The 23,518-nt window shown below is 34.3% G+C and overlaps 1 protein-coding gene across 1 annotated transcript in view; it reads right to left on the bottom strand.

Moving 5' to 3' along the window:
* LOC143229000 (vesicular glutamate transporter 2-like) overlaps positions 1 to 6,099 on the bottom strand; it is a 67,684-nt gene extending 61,585 nt beyond the window's left edge. Inside the window, exon 1 of the mRNA XM_076460602.1 lies at positions 5,792 to 6,099. Within this exon, the coding sequence (XP_076316717.1) occupies positions 5,792 to 5,799 (8 nt within the window). The 5' untranslated portion in view covers positions 5,800 to 6,099. The remainder of the gene's footprint in view (positions 1 to 5,791) is intronic.
* Between the last annotated feature and the right edge of the window lie 17,419 nt (positions 6,100 to 23,518).

Raw genomic sequence — 23,518 nt, 5'->3', positions numbered from 1 at the left:
TTGGTTTCGTTGCAAGGATTACAGAAACTCACAAAACTTTCTGTTCCCGAGAGGAATTAGGTGTTCTTCTTGCCTTAGTGGTTATCTGCATCATAGAGAGACCTTAATGATTGTAAATTCTGTTGTTCGATTAATGTTAGGTAACTAAAAAATGTGTTGTAACTCAGAGATGATGGGCTAAAAAAAGGAATAAAGCAAAGAAGAATATTGAACGAAGAAAAATTCGGATGGTAAATAATTTACTGCAAACCCTATAGACACATATCTTTACAATAAATGTGGTTCTTTTCCACAGTTTTATTATAGGAAAGAAAATGGAAGTAAATAATAACTAGACGGAAAGATAGCAAATTATTTATCCAGCTCAACTAATTGTTTTAAAATTTATGATTATTGTAATATTGAAAGTAAAGTATGCTGTCATTTCTCAAATATTTTATACCACCTAGTGCTAGTTTACACGTTCATTTACTTCAATGCTTGCAGAGACATTTCACACATCAGAATAATTTGTTGCAATTATAATGTATTTTAATCTTAAATCTGAAGAACACAGAACAGTTAGTGGAAAGACAAACACAGATAAACGGGATCCAAATGAATCTCTTGTATTCTTCAACGTTTCATTGAAAGTAAACTCACGTGGTCTCTCGTCGATACTACCTCTGTTATTAAAGTTTAATTGAGATCAATAAGCAGAATGAACACGAGTGAAATGTAAGTTAGGCATGGAACTAGTAAGTGAGTGACAAGTTCATGTCTTTAAACAGTGGTCTTTCTACTAACGGAAACACTAAAAAAAGACAGCCTAGTTGTTGTAAATTTGTTTTGAAATAAATATTTTTCTAAAGCCGTAACTCGATGATAAAAATAGTGCATTTCGGGTACTCTCAGTACAGTATGCGAAAAAGTGGGTTCTGTATTGGTGATTTGACCACTAAATGTAAGATATAAGTGTTATTATAAAGGCCTAGCAATAATATGCTAACAATTTCCAGGAAAGATAAATTACCAATTAAATACGCTCTATGTTCCAAGATACGTTTACACAGCTATCAATTTCACGAAAGTATGTCAACAATATAGATCATTAATCAATGATAGCGTGCATACATATATACACCTGGAAGTTACGCCGATACAGAAACTTAAGCACTATTGTGACTTTTATTACTATGATCAAATGTTCAGAAAATATTCGTTGTTCTGGAAGCGGAATCAGCACTAGCGTTTCCCATAACAGTTATGGTTTTGTATCGTAGACAAAATAACTTTCTTTTAGCCAACAGTCCATCCTTTGATAATATAGACAACACAGCTTTCTTTCAGCCAACTGTCCGTTTTCTAGTAGCATAGACAACACAGCTTTCTTTCAGCCAACTGTCCGTTTTCTAACAGTATAGACAGCATCAGTTTTCCCTCAACCAATAGTTCAAGTTATTTTAAAATATATATAAATCATTTTATGTAGGGTCTGGGTTAAGTAACGTTTATCTAGCTATATTCCAAGTCATAATAAAAGGTTAAGATCATGTGCCACTTATTATCTATACATACATCAAGTTGATAAACTTACTTATCTCATATTCCATATTTTAATGACCGAAATTAAGTTCATCTTCGTATTAAAACAAAAGAAAAAATTAAACTAGACTTTTCTCCACTAGTACAAATATGCATTGCATCCACTGTAGGCCTCTTGAAAGTTCTACTGATCACTTAAAGTCTAATAAATCATTTTGAAAAATCATATCACATACTTTGTTCAAAGATTCTTTGAATGTGTAAAATGATCCATAAAACTATTCACAAAGCAGGCCTGAACTTTTTGTGCGAACATGTTTCGTGCGACGAGGATTCGAAACCGCGACCCTCGAATACGAGTCGAACGCCTTAACCCACCTAACCATGCCGAAGCTCAGGAGTAGAAGAAAAAAAATTATTAAACTGAATATTTAATGTCTCCTACAAATTAATGAAACTAGCACTAAGTTTGCTTACAAAAATATTTATATTACACATGTATATTTTTAGAATACTATCTGCTAGAGAGTAAATATGAGTTTCTAATATCTATAACGTATGAATTCGTTTGCTTTAGAATTTTCAAATAAATCTACACAAGAAACTATCGATGCAAAGTTGTCGCTAGTTTTTAACTGTTAGACAAGAAGTAAAGCAGTCAATTAACGGCACCTACTTCTACCTGCTTTACTACTCTTGTTTAATTCAAAAATTGGCTCTAAACGTCTCTGTTATTAGCGCATCCGCGGTCGCAAAATACTATGCGCGTTTTTGCGGCTACAGTTTTCGGATTCACGGTTTGTATACGCTAACCGTAGGCTATACCTGACTCATACAACGTATATAAAATCTGTTTTTATTATTAATACGTCAGTATGATATTTTATTTCTAACCTTGTAATTCAACAAAATATATTTGATATTTCTATTGAGCTACAACTCTAGCTCCTCTGTATTTATTCGTGTCTTTTGGTTTCAAATCGTTGTGTTAACGGCATCAAAATAAAAAAATAAGAAAACTGGTTTTCGAGAGAAAGGTTAAGGAGCGTTTTCGGGTTGTTTGCTTTGGGTAACTAAAGAAAAAACACAACTACCCAATTATTCTTGAAAGATGCGCCTAGAAAAAGCAAGCCGTATTTTGGAAACTTCAAATTGAGTTTGCAAGAAAAAGCTGGATCGAGCTGACCCTAGCGGGGAATACTGTTCGAAGAAGGCCGTGTGTTTACTTGAGACCCTTGAATAATTCAAACCATGACTTTCAAGCTAATGTTCCTTCATAAACTTCGCATGAAAGACTCTAGATAGTCACCAGCTAAACCTAAAACACGACGATAGGTACCAGACATTCGAAAAACAGTTGTGAAGAAGGACGGAATGGAAGAAAAACTGGAGATAAGAAAGTTTTATAAGACTACAAGTGGGTGTAATCGGTATTGGAACAACAAACTTGATGGTAAGTTTAAACAATAAACAAATGAATAATCTCAGAATGACATTAAGCAAAATTTTCACCACACATGATATTTGTCAGTGTTGGATAATGTTCTGCATTTTGTACTTTGCTCTTTAAAAAAGAGGCTTGAATTGTTCAATATGATGCACGAAATAAAATATGTTAGAATTGGAGAGTATGTTGAATAAAGTTTAGTCTGTTTTCATACAATAAAAAATGTAATTTATATCACCGTAGTATAAAGCCTGGTAAAAAGTTTGTTTGAATTTCGCACAAAGCTACTCGAGGGTTATCTGTGCTAGCCGTCCCTAAGACGAGAGGGAAGGCAGCTAGTCGTCACCACCCACTGCCAACTCTTGGGCTACTCTTTTACCAACGAATAGTGGGATTGACCGTAACATTATAACGCCCCCACGGCTGAAAGGACCAGGATGTTTGGTGCGAAGGGGATGCGAACCCGCGACCCTCAGATTATGAGCCGCATGCCTTAACACCCTTGGCCATGCCGGGCCACCAAAATAATATTTTTATTACATGTTTCTTCACTGTTCTTTTTATTTTCGTGCAAAGCTACACGAGATCTATCTGCGCTAGCCGTCCCTAATACAATAGTGATAGACTAGAGAGACGGTAGCTAATCATCACCACCCTCCGCCAATTTATGAGATACTCTTTTACCAACAAATAGTGGGAGTGACCGTCACATGATAACGTCCTCTTGGCTGAATAGGCGAACATGTTCAAGTAGATTGGTAGTCGAGCACCCAACCACCAGGTTAGGCCAGACCTCCTTCATTTCATATTGCTCTGAAGGCAACTGATTCTTTTCAACATTTTAAAACATTTTAAACTTCACTGGTATTTTCTGAGATTTTTCATAGCCTTCTAAGCAATGCAGTTATAACGCCATTGTACAATGCTGTCTCATTGGAATATCTGCTGAAGTATTATAGTGATAATTATGAATTATCACATTTTAGTGTATAAAATCTATCTTTATTACCTAGTATATGTTAGTGTGTGTTTTCTTATAACAAAGCCACATTGGGTATCTGCTGAGTCCACCGAGTGGAATCGAACCCCTGATTATTACCTAGTAAACATCTACAATTGATTCAATGAACACTGTAGGTAAACGATAAGGAAACATACGTTTCTTGCTTGTAAATATTAAATAAAGTAATATATTATTTTGTTACTCGAGTCAAATAGGGTTACAGGAAATTATTAAATCAGTCAACTCACAAATTGGAATCTGGGATTTTTTACTGTTTTTAATCTGAATAAATTCTAAGATTTGGGCACAGCCATTCCTAAGTTAGAACCACTCAGCAATACCCTCACCAATTATGTGGAAATCTCAGTTTGTTGAATGACATGATATAAGAATATTTTGTTATATATAAAATCTCTGTTTCCCATGATGACGAGAGAAACCCACTCGAAGGAAAAATGTATTCTGAAGAAGGCTGGTATGAGTATGAAAAGTTTAATTTAAATAAAGTTTTAATGTCCATACCAGCCGTATTTAAAATATAAAATCTCTTTTTGGTCAATGACATGATATGAGATTTTTTGGTATATTAAGAAGTATATGAGATCTCTTTTTAATGAACGGCATGATATAAGAGTTTGTATTATATTTGAGTGTATATGACTGAAAGGTGCTATATATATGTATATATGTTAAAGTTCCTTATTAACCTATTTGGTCCACTCTTTTACCAACGAATAGTGGGATTGACCCTCACAATATAATGCCCCCACGGCTAAAAGGGCGAGCAGATTTGGTGTGAAGAGGATTCGAATCCGCGACCCTCAAGTTACAAGTCGAGCGCCTTCACCACCTGGTCATGTCGGGCCTTAAGCTAATTTAAGTTTATATCCTTTTATCTTCTCCAATCCACAAAATCTCTTCCAATTTCAAATCTACCCAGAAGCACAAAATTTCCATTTACGCCGTCACTCACATTTTTCAACTTTTTTTCGTACCTTTCTATACTTTTCTTGAACTTTGAAATTAATCGATTTTAAGCTTAATATAAATCATTTTTCTACCAATGAAGAACAACAGGTTTACAAGAGATACCTAAATATTAATTTAAAAAAAAAAACACCATAGACATCATAAAATGGCCAAATAGCGATTAATACTATTTTTGGAATATAATTTCGCAACAATTTGAAAAATGCGTAACTAATGACCGTATAACCTAAAACAGAAGTTTAAAGTTTAAAATCCAATAACTCTTGGCGGTGTTGGCACGATAGGTGGCTGCCTTCCCCCTAACCTTTCAATTCAAACTTGGAACAAACTTTTGTGTAATTTTGAGTTGATTTTCAAAACAAATAAACGAAACTCTTCTAACATGTTTCTTAATTGTATACTAAATTATTCTCTTTGTTTTCCATTTTGTTTCGAGGATATCTGAACTAACTACATCTTTTATTATAATTTTGATACAATCACGTGGAATTTTATACTATTTCTAAATAATTTTGGTATTTTAATATATTACTTGCGCTTTATTTTGAAACCTCAAATACTGTTAAATGTTGTTCAGATCATTCACGAAGTGACTATGTCTTTCAAACCAATTACTGTATGTGATATGCACTAATTGTATCGTGGGAGAAATAAAAAAAAAACCTCTGACGGTAGAAACAATAAATCTTCTGCCCTATACTTCATAGTATCAAAATTTAAATTTTTTCATTTCTTTTTTGTGGTACGTATTAGTAACTAATTATTGTATATTTTGTAGATTTCTTAAAGATTGTATATAAACAAAAGATAATGTTTATTTGACTTACCTCTGCATGTCGTTAACTTGTGGTCGTCGCAAACTGATAACTGTGCTGAAAATACCTTTTTATCTTAGCCTTTAATATACGAGAAAAACTATTTTCTTTTTAAACTTCAACTAACTGTTTATCATGCTGTTTACTATGGCTTAAATTGTACGTAATTGCCTGAAACATCTAAATCTTCTACGTTATCAGCAATTTAGTTTTTAATTTCAGACAGAAATTATAGACAGTTTTACAACTTATTTAAGATAACTCAATACATAATATAAACACACCCTTTCCTTTTGTTCCCCTCTACCAAGCACGAAATATCCAATATTTCCAGCTGCTCGTACTCGCCTCTCATATAGCTTCTAGAGAGAGGGCGTGCGCTACACATAGCAGAAACTCGCGCAGAAGAGGAAAGGTACAAAACATTTCACACACAATAAACTGTAAATTTGCTGTTTTTGACGCGCAAAACAGCAATAATTCTGTTAAATTTGAACGTATTTATTTGCAATAATGAGAGCATAAGATCTAAATATAACTCATTAAATATTTATAGGGTTAAAAATATGTGATGAGCGATTAATAAAAATTTGATTTGACTTCTCTAATTAAGATAAACGTCAAAATCGAATTTGTACGTACTTACATTTCGATTTGAAAACAGTCTAGAAAGAGATCGTGGTTAATGTGTTCACAAAGAAGCACTTATAGCCACTGTCATCATTATCTTATGCCTACAGACTTTACAGAAAAAGGAAACTCCTGTATTATCTTTTTTCTCAACACTTAATCGTTTACTAAAAACGAAATGTTAAATAACTTTGTGGTTTTTGAATGGTATTTCTCTTTTGGTTATCTTTAATTATGTTTTGTTTTTCACCACGTGTTTTTCTTACCGGAATGACCTAATTAGAATTATCGCAATCGTAAGTGGGATTATTTAATAGTATCGAATCGAATTTAAAAAGTTATAATTGCTCAGCACTAGTTAAAAATTAACCTTTACAGTATATATAACTTAAAGAAAAATTTTGGAAGCACAATTAAACATGGAAAACTAATTCGTCGTGCATAGTGACATTCCAAAATAAGTGAGTAGAGCTAATTCGTAATTACAACGCCAGGTGTTTCAGACTGACTAGAGAAATACGTGCACAAAGCTTGTATATTTTTGCAATGTTGTTCTTTCATTGGGCATGTTCTTTTAAGTCATTGGGTGAAAATAATTCGCAGTCCAGTACATGTCACGGTAAGAAATGAATTTTTTATTCCTTAATATTTCTACAAGCTGCCTTAACTTGTACACTATCGTAGCATTTAGGCCTAAAATCCGAAATGACGTTCAAAAACACATCGCTAATTGTACTACCACTTAAACTTAGTATAATTCGAGTACAAAAACACTTCACTAATGGTACTACCACTTACTTAAAGATAAACTTAAAACAATTCGAGTAACTGAATGTACACGACAACTAACAATGGTTAAAATAATTCACTGAAATTAAGTGTTTCTCTGAATAACTGATAGTGAAAAAAAATTGACTCAGTGCTTCGCGATTTATTGCTAGCTTTCTATTTGACTAGCACACTCATATTTATATCTGGTTTCTCACTTTTATGTATTCACACTGCCGTAAAAAGCAATTTTAAGTGGGTAGGTCAATGCCACATTGCCATTTCTAGGGGATCTGAAGGCATGCCCGCTCAGAAAAATTTTGAAAATTCAGTGCTGTAAAATTAAATCTTGAGCTATTTTGACAACAAATACTGCATAAGCACAACGTAATGTATTGAATTAAAAGAAGCACTTTTGAATAGATAAGTTGTAGGATTCATGCCATAACAAAAGTGGTCAGGCTTGGCCTTACCACTGCCTACAGCCCAAATTCATTGAAGTTACTAGATTTTTGTGACGTCATCTAGAACATTCCTGGCCTATTTTTATAAACTTACTTGATCTTAATGTGATATACAATTAATTAATATCTAAGTTTAAAAACGTTGAAAACATATGACGAAATTATATAGAATGGACGGCAACTGCCTGTTATGGAGACACAAGTGTAGAGGACGACATTTCGAAAGTCTTCCTTTTTGTCTTCAGGTGGAAGTCTGTATTGAAAATACGTTTCAGAACAATATATCTATCAAGCAATACAATGAGTTGCCACAGTTAAGTGTGTACGCCTGTTTTATTTTTACTTTTTAGTAGATTAATATTAACATTATTTGTGTCAATTTTAGATCACAGATTCCACTTTTCAGATATCCCAACCATTTAAAAGCGCTGAGATTTTTTAAATAATACTTAGAGCACGTGCGAATTTAGAATTTTTCATAAAACTTACTGTACTTAAACTCCGATATCAACAACTTTATACGTCACTGTAAACAAAGTAATTCTGCTTGTGGTTCCCCACAATTTCTAAATAACATTGTTTATTCTGAACACATCTTTTCAAGCATTATTTAATTATAGTTCTGTGCTGTTGGTTACACATACAAGAACTGCGAGGGAAAGCATTTTGTCAAACCACAAGTTGAAACGTTCTTAAAATTCAGACGTTTGTGACGCTGGAAATAAATACAAATTAGAAGCTAGCAACAAAAAGAACTTATAGAGAAACTATGAGATCTGAAAGAAAGTTACGTGTTGAAGAGAAGGCTTCCAGTCAAGCAAGTTGTTAGTGAAACGATGCACCCATTCACAAAAGAACAGGAGATATGGTATCTGAAATGTTCTGAAGGAAGTATAGAGTAGGTGCAAGTGATATAATATTATATGGGAACTCATTATTGATGTCTCTCGGCAGGTGATGTTTACAAGTTGTATTTGCTATTGTCTATTACTTTTAAAATTGGGGTAGCTAGAGCAGGTAGCCCTCGAGTTGCTTAGGGCGATATTGAAGAAACAAACTACACTTAAAAACCAGCCAGCGGCATTACAGAGAGATACGGTTTCAGTTGTTCAACTTCAGTTATAAGTTGTACAAAGTGTAAATCTCTACTACATATGGTCGCAATACATCATCCGACTGGAACCAACTCCTGCAAGATTTCCAGATCCGAACTCTTCATTAAAAGTGTTTTTTATAAGAGAGTTAGTTACTCACCAATTTGAAAACCAACCTGATGTTTCAACAATTGAATCCAGATCAACAAACACTGTGGTAGGTTTATCACTTTTTAGGTATAACGCCTAGAACGTTCGTAAAAACTGTTTCATGAAAATAAAAATGATAAATAAACTAGTATCGTTCGAGTATAGTACAGGTGAACGAAAAAAGATATGTATATCAATTATATAAACCAAAAACATTATAATAAAACTGTAATTCAAAATTATGCTTCCGTTATCATTCGTTGTTGCGGTCCTTAAAAGTCATGAAGGATGTTTGTTGCCTTCAGTCACAGCGCGAAAATTCATTGGGGATATGCCATCTAAGGAAAAGTCCAAACACCAATGTAAAACTCGCCAGCAATTAAGGGTTAGGAGCTGAGTACTTGAGCTATCAGTGTCTCAAAAAAAAAAAACTCCCAACATTCGCCCTTTTATTTAATAGTAAGTAATATTAAGTAAAATGAAAGACCCTAACTGTTCAAGCATAAACTAGATGAGCTGAGACAAGTCCAAGTTGATCATTCTGTCCAGGTACACTGAACTTTTCTAAATGCGACAGTTACCGACCTAACCCAAGTACTTATATATCTTTAAATTTTCCATAATGTCGCCTTCGTGAACAAAAGCATAAATAATCCTTAAGATTGTTTGTGTCATATTTATTTATTTTTTAAATTGAAAACTTAATAAACCAGTCCCGACAACCATTATTTATCAGTTTATTTACGAATTGTTTTTGTTTCTTTGAATCTGAAAGTCGCGAGTTCGCATCCCCGTCGCATCAAACATTCCTCCCTTTCAGTCGTGGGGGCGTTATAATGTGATGGTCAATCCCACTGTTCGTTGGTAAAAGAGTAGCCCAAGAGTTGGCGATGAGTGGTGAGGACTAGCTGCATTCCCTCTAGTCCTACACTTGTGAAGCTTTGCGTGAAATTCAAAAACAAACAATCATTAATACCTTCCCCAAATATTTTAAAATATCGCGTTTACTTGTCTTTTTTAACATTTTATACTTAGTATCTTTTTCTCAAATAGATTTTATCTTTTATACCCTCTAAATAACCTATTATAACATGATTATGAAAAGAGTCAATAAATTCACTATTTGTACAATCACATGGCAAATTATCAACTTCTTTCGAATTTAATTCATTAGTAAATTGTCACGATTAATGAAAGAAGTTTTATTAGTTTGGTTTTTGTTTGAAATTTCGCGCAAAGAAAGCTACTCGAGGGCTATCTGCGCTAGCCGTCCCTAATTTAGCAGTGTAGGACTAGAGGGAAGGCAGTTAGTCATCACCACCTACCGCCAACTCTTGGGCTACTCTTTTACCAACAAGTAATGGGAATGAACGTCACATTATAACGCCCCAACGGCTAAAAAGGCGAGCATGTTTTGTGTAACGGAGATTTGAACCCTCGTATTACGAGTCAAGTATTTTAACCACCTGGCCATGCCGAGCCAGAAAGAGATCCTCTAGTTTTATTTTGTTTAAAACTGACTATATGTTGTAATGATTTGATGAGGAATATTTAGTTCAGAACGCGTGTTTCTATTTTTCTTACAGGAAAGACGCATCAGGTAATCTGCTGTGTCCACCGATTGGAATCAAACGTCTGATATAGCTTTATAAATCCTTAGATTTACTGCTGTCCCAGCAGGGGACTCCTGAATACTTTTATGAATTAAATAAGAGCAAAATTGTTGAAATCTATTATCATATAAGATTTTTCTCTTTTCTCTTTATCCAAAATATTCATTAGAAATTGACTCCATTCTAACCTAACATTAAATCCGTAATGAGAATAAATTTATATTTTAACATATATTTAACAAGTACTTAAGTTTTGTATTGTTTAATTCAAATGCTTTTTTATTATAATTTTTACAATACGTCCCGATTGTTCAAAAACAATAGGCCCATCATGGCCAGGTGGGTTAAGGCGTTCGACTCGTAAATTGAAGTTCGTGGGTTCGAATCCCCGTCACACCAAACATTCTTGCCCTTTCAGCCAGGGAGGCGTTATAATGTGATGGTCAATCCCATTATTCGTTGGTAAAATAGTATCCCAAGAGTTGGCGTAATGTGATGATGACTACCTGCCTTCCCTCTAGTCTTACACTGCTAAATTAGGGACAGCTAGCGCTGATAGCCCTCAAGTAGCTTTGCGCGAAATTAGAAATAAGCATGAACATCGTTCAAAAACATAATATACATTTTTACAAAAATACTCAAAATGAATAAATTTTTTATAATTTTATCTTTTATAAAAATGGATTAATCTTAACAACTGCCTTCCCAGAACTGGCTGCAGACAGTGAAAGGCAGTGGAGTTGAGACTTTGTGGATTTAGACACTTAATTCCTAATCCTCAACTGATCCATCTCAGTTGTTGGCCTTTGGATTTTGACTGAAAGATGGAATAATGCCAGTGTACTTGGGTGTGCTACTTGCACAGGCATTTTACATTATAATTTAAGAATAACAGCAAGGAATGATAATGGACGCATAATATTGAATTTCAATTTTATTACATTGTTTTTGGTTTATGTTACATTCGTTATTGATTTATGGTGCTGATTTTAACCGCCTATGAACAGTTAGTGTATTGTATAGCATTAAGTATATTGATTCATTTGTACGTCAGTTATAAATATTGTATGATGTACCACATCTCGCAATAATCAATGCATAATTTATCCCTGACGATTTTTACTTTTTAAGTAAGAAGTGGACGTTTTTTTATGTCGTCTTTCATTTTTAAGATACATCAATTTAGTAAAGTTTAAAAACAAGCTTATTTTGGGTACTTTTTGAAACAACATTTTAATATACTTATAAAAATCCCGAACTGTAAAATAATGATTTACAACTTATGAATTAGCTAAAGCAAACTATATTGTCTTCTGTAGACTTCAGTCATTTCCATTCACGACCCACAATGCTGAATAACTTTTACCCAAAATTTTCTTGGATCGCCTGGTTTGTTTGGAACACGGTAGAAACAATTTGAATTTTTCTTCTCAGATCTTCTCGTACAACAATAATGCCAACAATATACAACAATTAATTGTTTCATTTTGAATTTACTTACTGATTAAGTATTATTCTATTAAAAATTACAATTTTTACAGCAGGAAAGATTATTTCGTAGAACAGTCAGTGACGGATTAAGGCTTAGATTAAGGGGCTCATACAGAAACAAAAAGTACATATAAACCAGAGAAAATTTATAAATATGTTATTATGTTAACTCTCTAAATATGGCTCGGTCTCAAGTACCGACCACGTGACCATTTTGTATTAATATGTAGTTTTAATACTGTAATTTTTAACTCAGTAAATATACTCTTCAAAAAAAAGAAACGCAAAAGGCAAAATTTGAGACAAATTGTTAACAAGTTTATTCTGGGTAGTTCTGTATGACATGTGTGAAACTTTGCACATTCACTGCTGAACATCCAAAGTCTGCAAAGGCGAAGGCCACGCTCACTAGTTGAAGTTTAACGTCACTCAACGTCAATAACGAGTATGCCCCCCGTGAGCATCAATAACTGCTTGGCATCTCCTGCCCATGGAAGCGATGAGATGACGAATCACATCCTGTGGAATGGCTGTCCACTCAGCCTGCAAAGCTGCTGCAAGTTAAGGTAGAGTCTGCGACGGCGGTCCAACTCGTCCCAAAGATGTTCGATGGAGTTTAAATCTGGTGATCTGGAGGGCCAGGGAAGAACGTTGATGTTGTGGTGTCTCAAGAAGACAGTGGTGAGTCGGGCTGTGTGAGGACGGGCGTTGTCATGTTGAAAAACATCGTTGACGTTCACCATGATGGGTTGCACACGGGGCCTAAGAATCTCGTAGACGGTTGCGTACGGTCTGATCGGAAATCCTACGCAGCCCTGGTATGGTTGAGGCAGTAGACGTCGCAGTGGTGGTCCTATCCCGAAGGTGACGTAACCAGATGTAACGATCTTGTGCGTGCGTGGTCACACGAGGTCTGCCAGATCGTGGACGGTCACGAGTTGATCCATGTTGTTGGTGACGATTCCATAGCCTTGTGGTGGTGCTTGGGTGGACATCCACAGCTCTGGCAACATCTGATCGAGATTCGCCTGCTTCCAGCGACCAATGGCGTTGTTGCGTTGTGCTTCAGTCAGTCTTGGCGTAACTGTATTGCGTGTCGGTGGCTTAACACTGAGCTATGGAAACCGAGAACCCGTTACTTTTATAGGGAATTTGTACATGTTGCACTTGCAGAACATGCAGACCTCTCAAACAAATTTATTGGACACGAATGCGTTTTGGCGAAAAATCCGATGTTTTCCTCCTTTTTCAAAGTGCACAACTTTTATTGTCATTTTGGTCTGACAATCAGTGCCTTAACATGTGTAACATCACATACTCTGAGCTTGTAACGTTATTACATATATTTCTCTTTAAAATAAAAAAAATATCCCTTTTGCGTTTCTTTTTTTGAAAAGTATATATCTGCACAACATTTGGCAGAATTTTAGTCAACAATACAAGTCGTTTTTACCTAAAAATCAAATTTTAACGAAATGTTTTCACTAAAGATTTGTCCATGAATATACATCGTATTTCTATATTACTAGCCCTAATGCAAAGTAATATTTATGTTAAGATTAAAAATACCTTTTTTCGTCTCACAAGTCTCAAGTATCAGTTGTGTAATCTTTAAAACCTTCTGAATAAATTTCAAATTGAAACATTTTTATCAGTAAAATTCATATTTTTGTTATTTTCTATACCCTAACTCTATACGTAAAAAAAACGAAATAGATTTAAATTACTCCTTTTTCTTTCTAGAATGACTTCAAATTGCAACGTAAAACTGCATTTGTTTATCTTAAATAACTATAAACTTGTAACAATATATTTCTACTTACACTTAAATTTTATTGTTTTCTTGCCCTTTGAACCATGTCTGGTCACTAATGGGGTCATTAAGTCATAAATCACTGGCGAACGTGCATCTTATACTACCTCTCAAAATACTGGAAATACTAGCGAGGGTACCTCGCGAAAATTTTATATTATTATTATTTATTTTATGAAGATCAGAGAAAAAAGGTGTAACGAATTCTAAGACCGAGGTACTGAACTATGTGGTCATAATGAGTATAATTCAGAAGCATGTTCGGATGCGCAGCCGTCGCCATGATGATGGAGTTGCAGAGGATACCATACTATTACCCAAGGATACATTTAGAACTGAAGTATTTTTCGTTGTGTTCGACCAGCTTGTCAGTGCATTGAAATTTCGTCTTGACGCATATAAAGGTGTTGCCACCAAATTTGGATTCCTGTCCAAATTATTTTGTCTCTCATGTCAAGAAATCAACCAAGCTGCAAAATATCTTGTCTTTTCTTTTCCGAACGATGTTGAAACCGAGATAAAAAACGAATCGATCGAGTTTTACACATTGTCAATTCTAAATCGTAGACATTTATTCACACAATCAGAACCAACAGAATCGTGAAAATGTTAAAAACTACCTTCTTACACCCTTATTCAAACATTTCCCAATGTTGAGATACTTCTGAGCATATACTTGTCCATTACGGTATCAAAAGAACAAAATAAACCCAACTAAGCAGTCTTTCTATAATGAACATAGAATATGGTACACATCAAAGGCTAGGCTATTTGAAACTCATTGACGAGCTCGGTTATAATAAAACCAGCAAAAGACACTTCTAGATTTATACGGGTACGTGCAGGTTCTAAACAGGTTGTTTTCACGATCATTCATGAGTGAATAAAACGTGTTTGCACACGTTCATCGTTTGTCTATATTGTTTCCAGTGTTACAAGACTATGTATATCATTAAATATTCTCGTATGTATATTATTGACTGTGAAGTTGACTCATTTTGCTAGAAATCAATATATCTATGATGGGAGAGGAAATCTTATCCGGACACATCATTAATCTGTACCTGAGAAAAGCCACACTGTTTCGATCGTGCTTGTTCTAAATATAGAATAAAATAATACACAACAATAATCGAACGTCAATAATCGTTTGCTATTTTACACGTCCATCAGCTTTGACAATCGTTGTTATCCCTTGACAACTTGTGATGTCACACTGAAATTTCTAATAATAGAATTATAAAATGTTAAACAACGGTATTTTTAAGAAGGTAGTCTGCGTACAACTTAACTTAATTGAAAATGGATAAATTTTTAAGAGTTACTGCGTGTATTACTTTTATCACATTACGTAGATCTTATAAATTAAATTAAAGTTGCAACACGAAAGAAAACAACTTCATATAAACTGTAACCTAAGTAGTTCTGAGCTACTTTGCGGTTTGATACGTGGGTATACACAGCAAATTCGAATATAGTTTTACCTTTTATTGGTTCTTACATTTTTAACATCCTACATTAAAGTGTTTGTTTGTTTTAGAGCAAAGCTACTTAACAGACTGTTTTCGCTCTATCCACCATAGGGAATCGAGCCCGGGAATTTTGCGTACAATAAGTTGGCGAATAGTAATTACTTTAGTGGCTGTATACATACTGCTTACGAAATATACATGCGAAAAAATGGATTATACTACAAAATGAATTATTCTGTTTCATATACTCTCTACAGAATTTACAAATGTTTTAAAATAAAATATTGAAGTATTTCTTTGTTTTTAATTTAGCACAAAGCTACTGGAAAGCTAGCTGTGTTACACGTCCCTAATTTTTAAGTGTTAGACTAGAGGGAGGACAGCGAGTTAACACCACCCATCACCAATTCTTAGGATACTGTATCTCTTTTCCAATAAATAGTGAGGCTGGCTATAACACTGTAATGCTCCTACAATTGAAAGAGCGAAAAGGTTGGGGAATTAAATTCGAACCCCCTACCCTCAGATTACGAGTCTAATGCCCTAATCGTTAGACCAAGTCAATTCTGAAATATACTATTATTGTTTTTGTTTTGTTTTTGCTAATGTTTTGTAAGAAAGACACATGTGCATGCTGAAAGATCTGCTCTAATTTTATTTCGACTTATCTTTGAATTAGACTAACCTAAAGAAATGTCAATCCTGAGCTATAGGTCAATAATAAATATGTTTATAAAACTTGATTTAAATTTTGGGTATAATTGAATTTAGTTTTTTGGACATACACTACTCTTTTAACATAAGTTTGGTGCGAGTGTTAAATATACTTATTTTAAGAAGTGATAATTTATTACAGGTTTGTGACGTAATTGTGTAGAATCATACGTTGTGTTGTTCAGTTGTTGTGAATTGGTGATTGTTGTTTATTGCGTCATGTTACTAACAGCCTTCTGAGTTTTTGGTTGTTTTTATTGGGTATTATTGCATCGTAAAATCTCATAGTGTGTAGAACGTTCGAAGCCACAGTCAGGCTATAAATACACATACAAACTGTAGTTCGAATTAATAAAACAGAGTTAATTAGTCAGAATAGATGGATCTAAACGGCCCAGTATGGCCAGGTGTTAAAGGCACTTGACTCGTACTCGGAGGGTCGCGAGTTTGAATCTCCGTCACACCAAACATGCTCGCCCTTTCAACCATGGGGGCGTTATAAAGTTACGGTCAATCCCACTATTCGCTGGTAAAAGAGTAGCCCAAGCGTTTGCAGTGGGTGGCGATGACCAGCTGCCTTCCCTCTAGTCTTACACTGCTAACTTAGGGATGGCTGGCGCATCTTGTCCTCGTGTAGCTTTAAAACAAACCAAATCAATCTAGACTACGTGATTGTTAATTTAGCCATAAAGAACGTGCACTGGCGATTTTTATATTGAAATTATCACAGATTGTATTGTAATGACAGAGTGTAGAAGAACAATTTGTCAAGTGAAAAGTTGTTCTAAATCTAAAGTAACTGAACCCGCCTGTGTGGACTGTGATTAATTAAAAGAAAAGACAGTTATTTAAAGCTCTGGGTAAAACTGTGATAACCAACGGTGTAAGTAATTATGCATATATATTTGACTTATTCTAATATATTATTTTAAGATAAGTGGACTGTATACTGTTTGTTTATTGTTGAATTATCACCAACAAATCACAAACGCCTACTGTAAAGAACACGGCCCATACGTAAAACCTGACATTAATTAACATTTATGCACCAAGTTAGGAATCTTAAATTTGGCGGATCTTCTGATTGTACACATATTCTGCATTTAGATTATATTACATGCTTTACAACTGTGTCTTTTCTTATCCACTGCATAACTGCTCATAAATAGGTTTCGCTTTATCCCTATATTTTTATTTTTCTATAGTATATTAAGAATAGCCATCATTACTCACGTAAACTTTAAAGTACAAGTGACAGTTTAAGCTTAAGACGTATTGCATCTTGATCAGCTAGGCTTAGTATTTTTAGTTTGTGAAGCTACAGTTAATTCAGGTCTTGTTTAGGCCTGTGATGGCATTGCGTCTTGCCTGCTTATGAAAAATTAATTGAAATGATGTATTTTACACTTTTTTCAGTGTTACTATAAACTCAAGAGAATATGGTACCTAGATTATTTTTATTTTTTATCTTTCACAAATATATTCAGAGTTTCTGACATCACAAACTACCTCTCTAGTTGCTAAAATACAAATATGTAGATACGACATAACTATATACACAAACATGCAAAGTCCTAATACTGAACTTTGCATTATGTTTCGACAGTACTGATTATGTTGACAAGTTCAAGATAGACCAGTTGTTTCGGCCCGGCATGGCCAGGTGGTTAAGCAAATCGACTCGTAATCCGAGGGTTGCAGGTTCGAATCCGCGTCACACCAAACATGCTCGCCCTTTCAGCTGTGGGGGCGTTATAATGTAACGATCAATTCCACTATTCGTTGGTAAAAGAGTAACCCAAGAGTTGGCTTGGGTGGTGATGACTAGCTGCCTTCCCTCTAGTCTACACTAAATTAGGGACGGCTAGCACAACTAGCCCTCGAATAGCTTTGCGCAAAATTCAAAGCAAACCAGTTGTTTGTGTTAAAACAATAAAATAAAATATTAATTTGTCAGCCTACACGCACAAACACAAGTGTATATGTACATATAGCTGTTTAAATGTTTATATATACCATTAACTGAGTACTGGTTTGGTTATCAGATTCTATTGAGTCGATCTGAAAAACACTTCACCTGCGTTTTCTCTTTATTGAAGGCACACTCTTCTTTAAGTTTCCAAGGAAACATCGCGAAAACGACTCTGCTACATCCAAACTCTTATGTATCCCTCTAGTAAAATAATCACCCCGTAAAACAAAGCTATTATCTTTTTTGCCAACTCAAATTCCTTATGTTGAATACTATTCTATTTATTGTAGCACTGAATTCTATACGTGTTGAAAGCAGGCTGTCATTATTATTGTTGTTGTATTACTCAATGCGCTTATTTCAAAGAAATCTATCAAAACACGCCGTATGTTATGTATATAGTTTGACCAATTGCATTTTAAGGTGTATATCTCGTGATTAAAACTATAGTTAATATGCTTTTTCTTTAGGTATTACTTGCACAAGGCGACAATTGTAACGAATAAGAATTCCTTGAGTTTTAAGATTATGTGAATTCTGCACGAGAAAGGCACGAAAAATATAATTAGGAGTTACAAATTACTGTAGTACACATCTTAATAATAACTTAAATATAGCTGAGACACTTAAAAATCCTTATAAAGGTTTCTGGTGTTGATTTTATAATTTTTAATAATGTAATTACTTCGCTTATTTATTTTATTTATTTTTGTATTTTCGTTTTAACAATTTAAATTCTTAAATGTTTCGCTTATTGTTCGAATCTTTATATAAAAAAAAAATTCAACCGTTTGTCATTACGGATTTTAATGGTCTTCTGCCATCTAGCGGAAGCTTATCCATTTCAATTACTTTTCGTGTTAAAGCAATCATCTTTTATTTTGTTCTAGTAATAATCAGTTATAAATTTCATATTAGTTACAACAATGCAGATCTTATAAAGACACATAAGCTAACATAGCATAATGATGAATAATGCTATGTAGTGTGTGACTGATCTTAAATGTATGTTATTGATTGATTTTTCGTGCTGTATGAGATGTTTATTGTATCAATATTTCATATAGTACAGAGCTGTCGTAAATCAAGTAACTGAAATACGTTCCTTCATGTTACGTGCAGTACATTAATATTTAATTAGTTTTCAGAGAGACAAAGTTCTTTGTCACTTATGTTTCGCTTGCATTAAATTATTTCCAAGAATTTCAAGATGTTTACTTATTTCTCTCTCCAAATCAACAAAAAAAAACATTGGCTGAAAAACGCATAATGCTGCCCTCTCTCGAAAACTAGGCAAATCATTTTATTTTTGTATTGATACCTATATTCACCTTATTTCTGGTCCCCAGGTCAATGGACTTATATCGCAATAAATAGAGCTTCGATACCCGCAGTAGGTAGTGTACATCTAATTTTTAAATGCTTTATCAAGAATTTGATTTGTTTGTCATAAAATACTGCACATCTTTATTTTACCGAACACTTTATTACAATGTGTCGCTAATATATTTTGTTCTTAAACGCAAATCTACACATTGGACTACCTGTGCTTTGCTGACCACGGGAATCAAAACCCGATTCTTGGAGATATAAGCCTCCCGCTAAGTCATCGAGAAGCGTCAGTAATGTCCATAAGTTTACAAGTTAAACATTTTCGAATAATATAATCTTTTTAATATCTTTTTACCTCATTTTCATTTGACTCGTGTTATTTGTATATGTAAACTGTTTTATTTTATGTGGAAAGTTGCATAAATTGAAAATATATTAAAATAAATCATATACAGTCAAACATCGATATAAGGCGCTAATTGGGGTCCAAAAAATTCGACCGCGTTGTATCTGATTGCGCCTTATACCGATTTGATTATATATTTTTTTTACCCTCGGGGTGAGCGATAATGCAAAATTTACGCGTTTTGTAGTGAAATAAAGAAAAACAAACAAAACTACTTACACCAATGATATAGCATTTTTTTTTTTTATTTATTGAGGGATGAATTCCACTGCTGCTGCTATATCTGCCGACTTTGCCTCTCCACAAATCTTGATCTGGTTGATGCCGTGCCGCTCCTTGAATCTCTGTAGCCATCCATGGGTGGGCTGCCAATCTTCTTTCTGGTATAGTTGCTGGTAAGTCTTCTCTGCCTTTGCAAGGACCATGGGTCCTGAGATGGGAATGTTGTCTGCTCGAAGTCTCACAAACCAATCATAACCTTCCATGTCCACTGCTGGGTCTGCTGCTGTCTTGGCTTTCTTCCTCTGTAGTCCTGTCATTCTGTCTACCTGGTTGCAGAATTCTCTCAGTTGATCTTCATTCTTCAGCCAACCTCGAAGTGTAGACTCTGGAACTCCTATTTCTTTCATAATCTTGGTCCTTGCTTCCCCGTTCTGGATTCGCTGCACAATCTGTATCTTCTCTTGTACTGTGTAAGCATTCCTTTTGGTGCCTCTCTTCTCCATGGGTATAAATACGCTGTATGTTGAAAAAATATGAAAATCGCAGTCTGTCGCCACCGGATGGTCACTATCCCATGCACTCACGACAAAATTGATTTGGTTGACGAAATTCTGCCTACGAGCTGGTGTTACAAGACCTTTCAGTTATTCGGCGATATTAGAATAAAAGGGAATAGCTGACGTCACAGATTTCCAAGAAACTATTTCGTCTGAAAGCTTCTGGGGAGCGAGCTGTTTCTTAGAAATTTATATGGTTTCAACATTGACGCTATCGTTTGCAGCACTTCATGCCACTGTCACTGGTGTATGAGTGTATATCACTCATCCTTCGTCATCCATCGGTCGATCAAGGATGACTTGTGGTTTTAATGAAAATAAAGTTTTGATATTTCTTGCCTACGCACTGAGAGCTATCCTATGACTGGCATATTATGTACTTTACTGCAGTTGACAGCGCCAGGAATTATTACATGCAGGCCGGGGTTTGATCACAATATGCGGCGTGAAAACCATACAAAAAGATTGAAGTGGATTTGGTTTTTGATTTTTGATCACATTAACCGGCTGATTACATTAAGCAGTGGTAATATTAAGCGGCGGCCTCTGTAGAAACCCCAACAAATTTGGGGCCTAAGACCCCATCGCCCCCAACTGATTTTTTATCGATGCGTTTTATATCGATGTTTACCTGTATTTGTTTGGAAAAAAATAAATAACAGTATTGTAGTTAAGACCTCATTGTCTAAGATCAAGACCTTGTGATAAATTACACAATGAACAATAAAACAAGAAGAATAAAAATCGCGTTCATCAAACATATCTTTTGACATACCTTTCCTGTAAAAATAATAATGAACGAATAATAATAATAAGTCAGCAAATAAACTCAGTATTGGTGTCAGTAATTTTTTATGATATTTGAAGCTGAACAAGACCATAGATTAGACGTGTTTGAATTTCAGGAATAATCGCTAACGTTTGATATGTATACATGCACCAGATGAAGTTGATATGAACTTATAATGAGCTTACCCATAACGTATTATAGTAATAATTCTGAACAGCGCGTTTTATAACCGCGGATTGGCCTAGAGTCAATATGACGTTTGGTAACATAAACAGGAATAGGGAAGGCGCTATAAATATTATTACAAAAGTGAAGTACCAACTACCAATAGGTTTTACTAATAAAATATATTTGGTGGTGCTATATTACGCCTCGTATGAACTGCTGCGTAATTTATATTTAGCATTTAATAATTCTGAGTAGATGAGTAGTCTAATATTGTTTGAACTTTTAAATATACCCGGTCTCGTGTTCGGAACATGTAAAACATCAGTCAATCTTTAAACCTCAGTGGCCAGTTTCACATATGAATTTGCCATATCGCTGTGTTAGATTGTGGAACTTATTTTCATTGAAAAATGTCAATATAATTTTAAGAAATAATATTTAGTGTTACATTACTACAGTAAGCAAGAATGGGCATGTTAAATTGCGCATATCACCGGGTTTTAGTGAGTTACATTAAAACTTAGTTAAACTATTTAATTACCGTGATATACGAATAAACTTGACCTCAAAATATAGATAATAAATCACATTTTAACATTATGTAAGTTTAAAGTTGTTTAGATTAAAAGAAATTATTTAAAACAACTTTAATCTCCCTTAGTATGATAATTGTGGCATCTGTTCTCTAGACATTCCCTCTTTCCGAATTCATTAACCACTCTTCCGAGAAGTACGAAATTTAACATAAATTATTATCTGTAAACGTTTGTGAAGAAAAACGTTAATTCTGACAAAAAGTTTACTTGTAGATGTTCCATGGTAAACAATTCATAGGAAATTTCCCAGATCGACCTCAACTCAGCATGAGTTTGGAGAGAGTAGGTAAAAACTATTCAACTTGCACAATGTTTCTGGTAGTTTGTTCGATGAGTAAACAACCTTTATTTCACAAAAATTATTTGAATTGCTTGTTCTAGCTTGTTTATCTCTGTTTTACTCCACCATTTTATTGATTGATGTAATCACCTGACAAGTCGAGACGTAACTTTATTTTCCCGAGAGTGGTCGATATATTTCCGAACTTTGTGAAATTAGTTACTTTTGGAAAAAAAAATCACGTTAGCATGCCTTGTTTGTAAACCCGAAAATTCCCTGTTCGCGGTCTGATACCAGTAAAACTCACTGTGTACTGTACTTTGAGATTGCAGTTGATTTATAAGAGTGGCAATCAAATCCCATAATTCGATGAATCAGTAGTCACTGAACAGCTTGTGGTGGATGCTTTACTCTAGGTGCCTTCCATCTAGTCTATAGCTTCAAAGTTGGAAACGACTATTCAGAAATAGCTCTTGTGCAGCTTTGCGTGAACATTCTGAAACAAACCCTTACGCTTATACAATCTTATTATAAGTTGATAGAAGTTTGTTTGTGTGCTTGTTTACCTTGTACCTTCTCTTAGATTTCTACATTTGGATCTGACAAATGTGGTTTAATCAGTTCGGAATGATTCCAGATTTGTCGAGAAGTTATTTTCCTTTTAAATTACATATATTCTATACTTTTAGTGATGGCTAAGCAGAGGCTAGTCAGTGACTAACATCACTATAGATGTTGATAGAATTTCTCCAGTTTCCTCTGACATCGGCATATTTGAGATAAAAAGAAAGAAATTCTTTTTACATTCATAACTGGGCGAAACATTAAATCTGCAATCGTATTTCATTTCCAAGTGCCACCGATCATTTGAGTAATTTCTCTTTCACACATTGTTTATACATACTTTGAAAATTGACACAGTTATGTAAAAGATATTTTTAAGTCATATGCTATTTATCGCTTTTCGATAATACAACAACTAAAATAGAAAATATAACGTTATTTAAATAATAAATTCCAGTGGATATTATTATTTTTACTGTTATGTACTTTCAATACTTATATTGATATTGGCATATTTCGGAAGAACAACACATTTTTTATGTACGTAATTGTTAACAATTTCTTTTCCAAATCTTGTCAGTTATTTGAGGTATTTAACATTCATGTATATGAAAAGAAAACTAATAAAAATACTTATAAACAA

Source organism: Tachypleus tridentatus, chromosome 10 (genome assembly GCF_004210375.1).
Source record: "Tachypleus tridentatus isolate NWPU-2018 chromosome 10, ASM421037v1, whole genome shotgun sequence".
Taxonomy (NCBI): domain Eukaryota; kingdom Metazoa; phylum Arthropoda; class Merostomata; order Xiphosura; family Limulidae; genus Tachypleus; species Tachypleus tridentatus.
The sequence above is the reverse complement of the archived record's forward strand: the minus strand, read 5'-3'. Positions and strand labels throughout refer to the sequence as shown.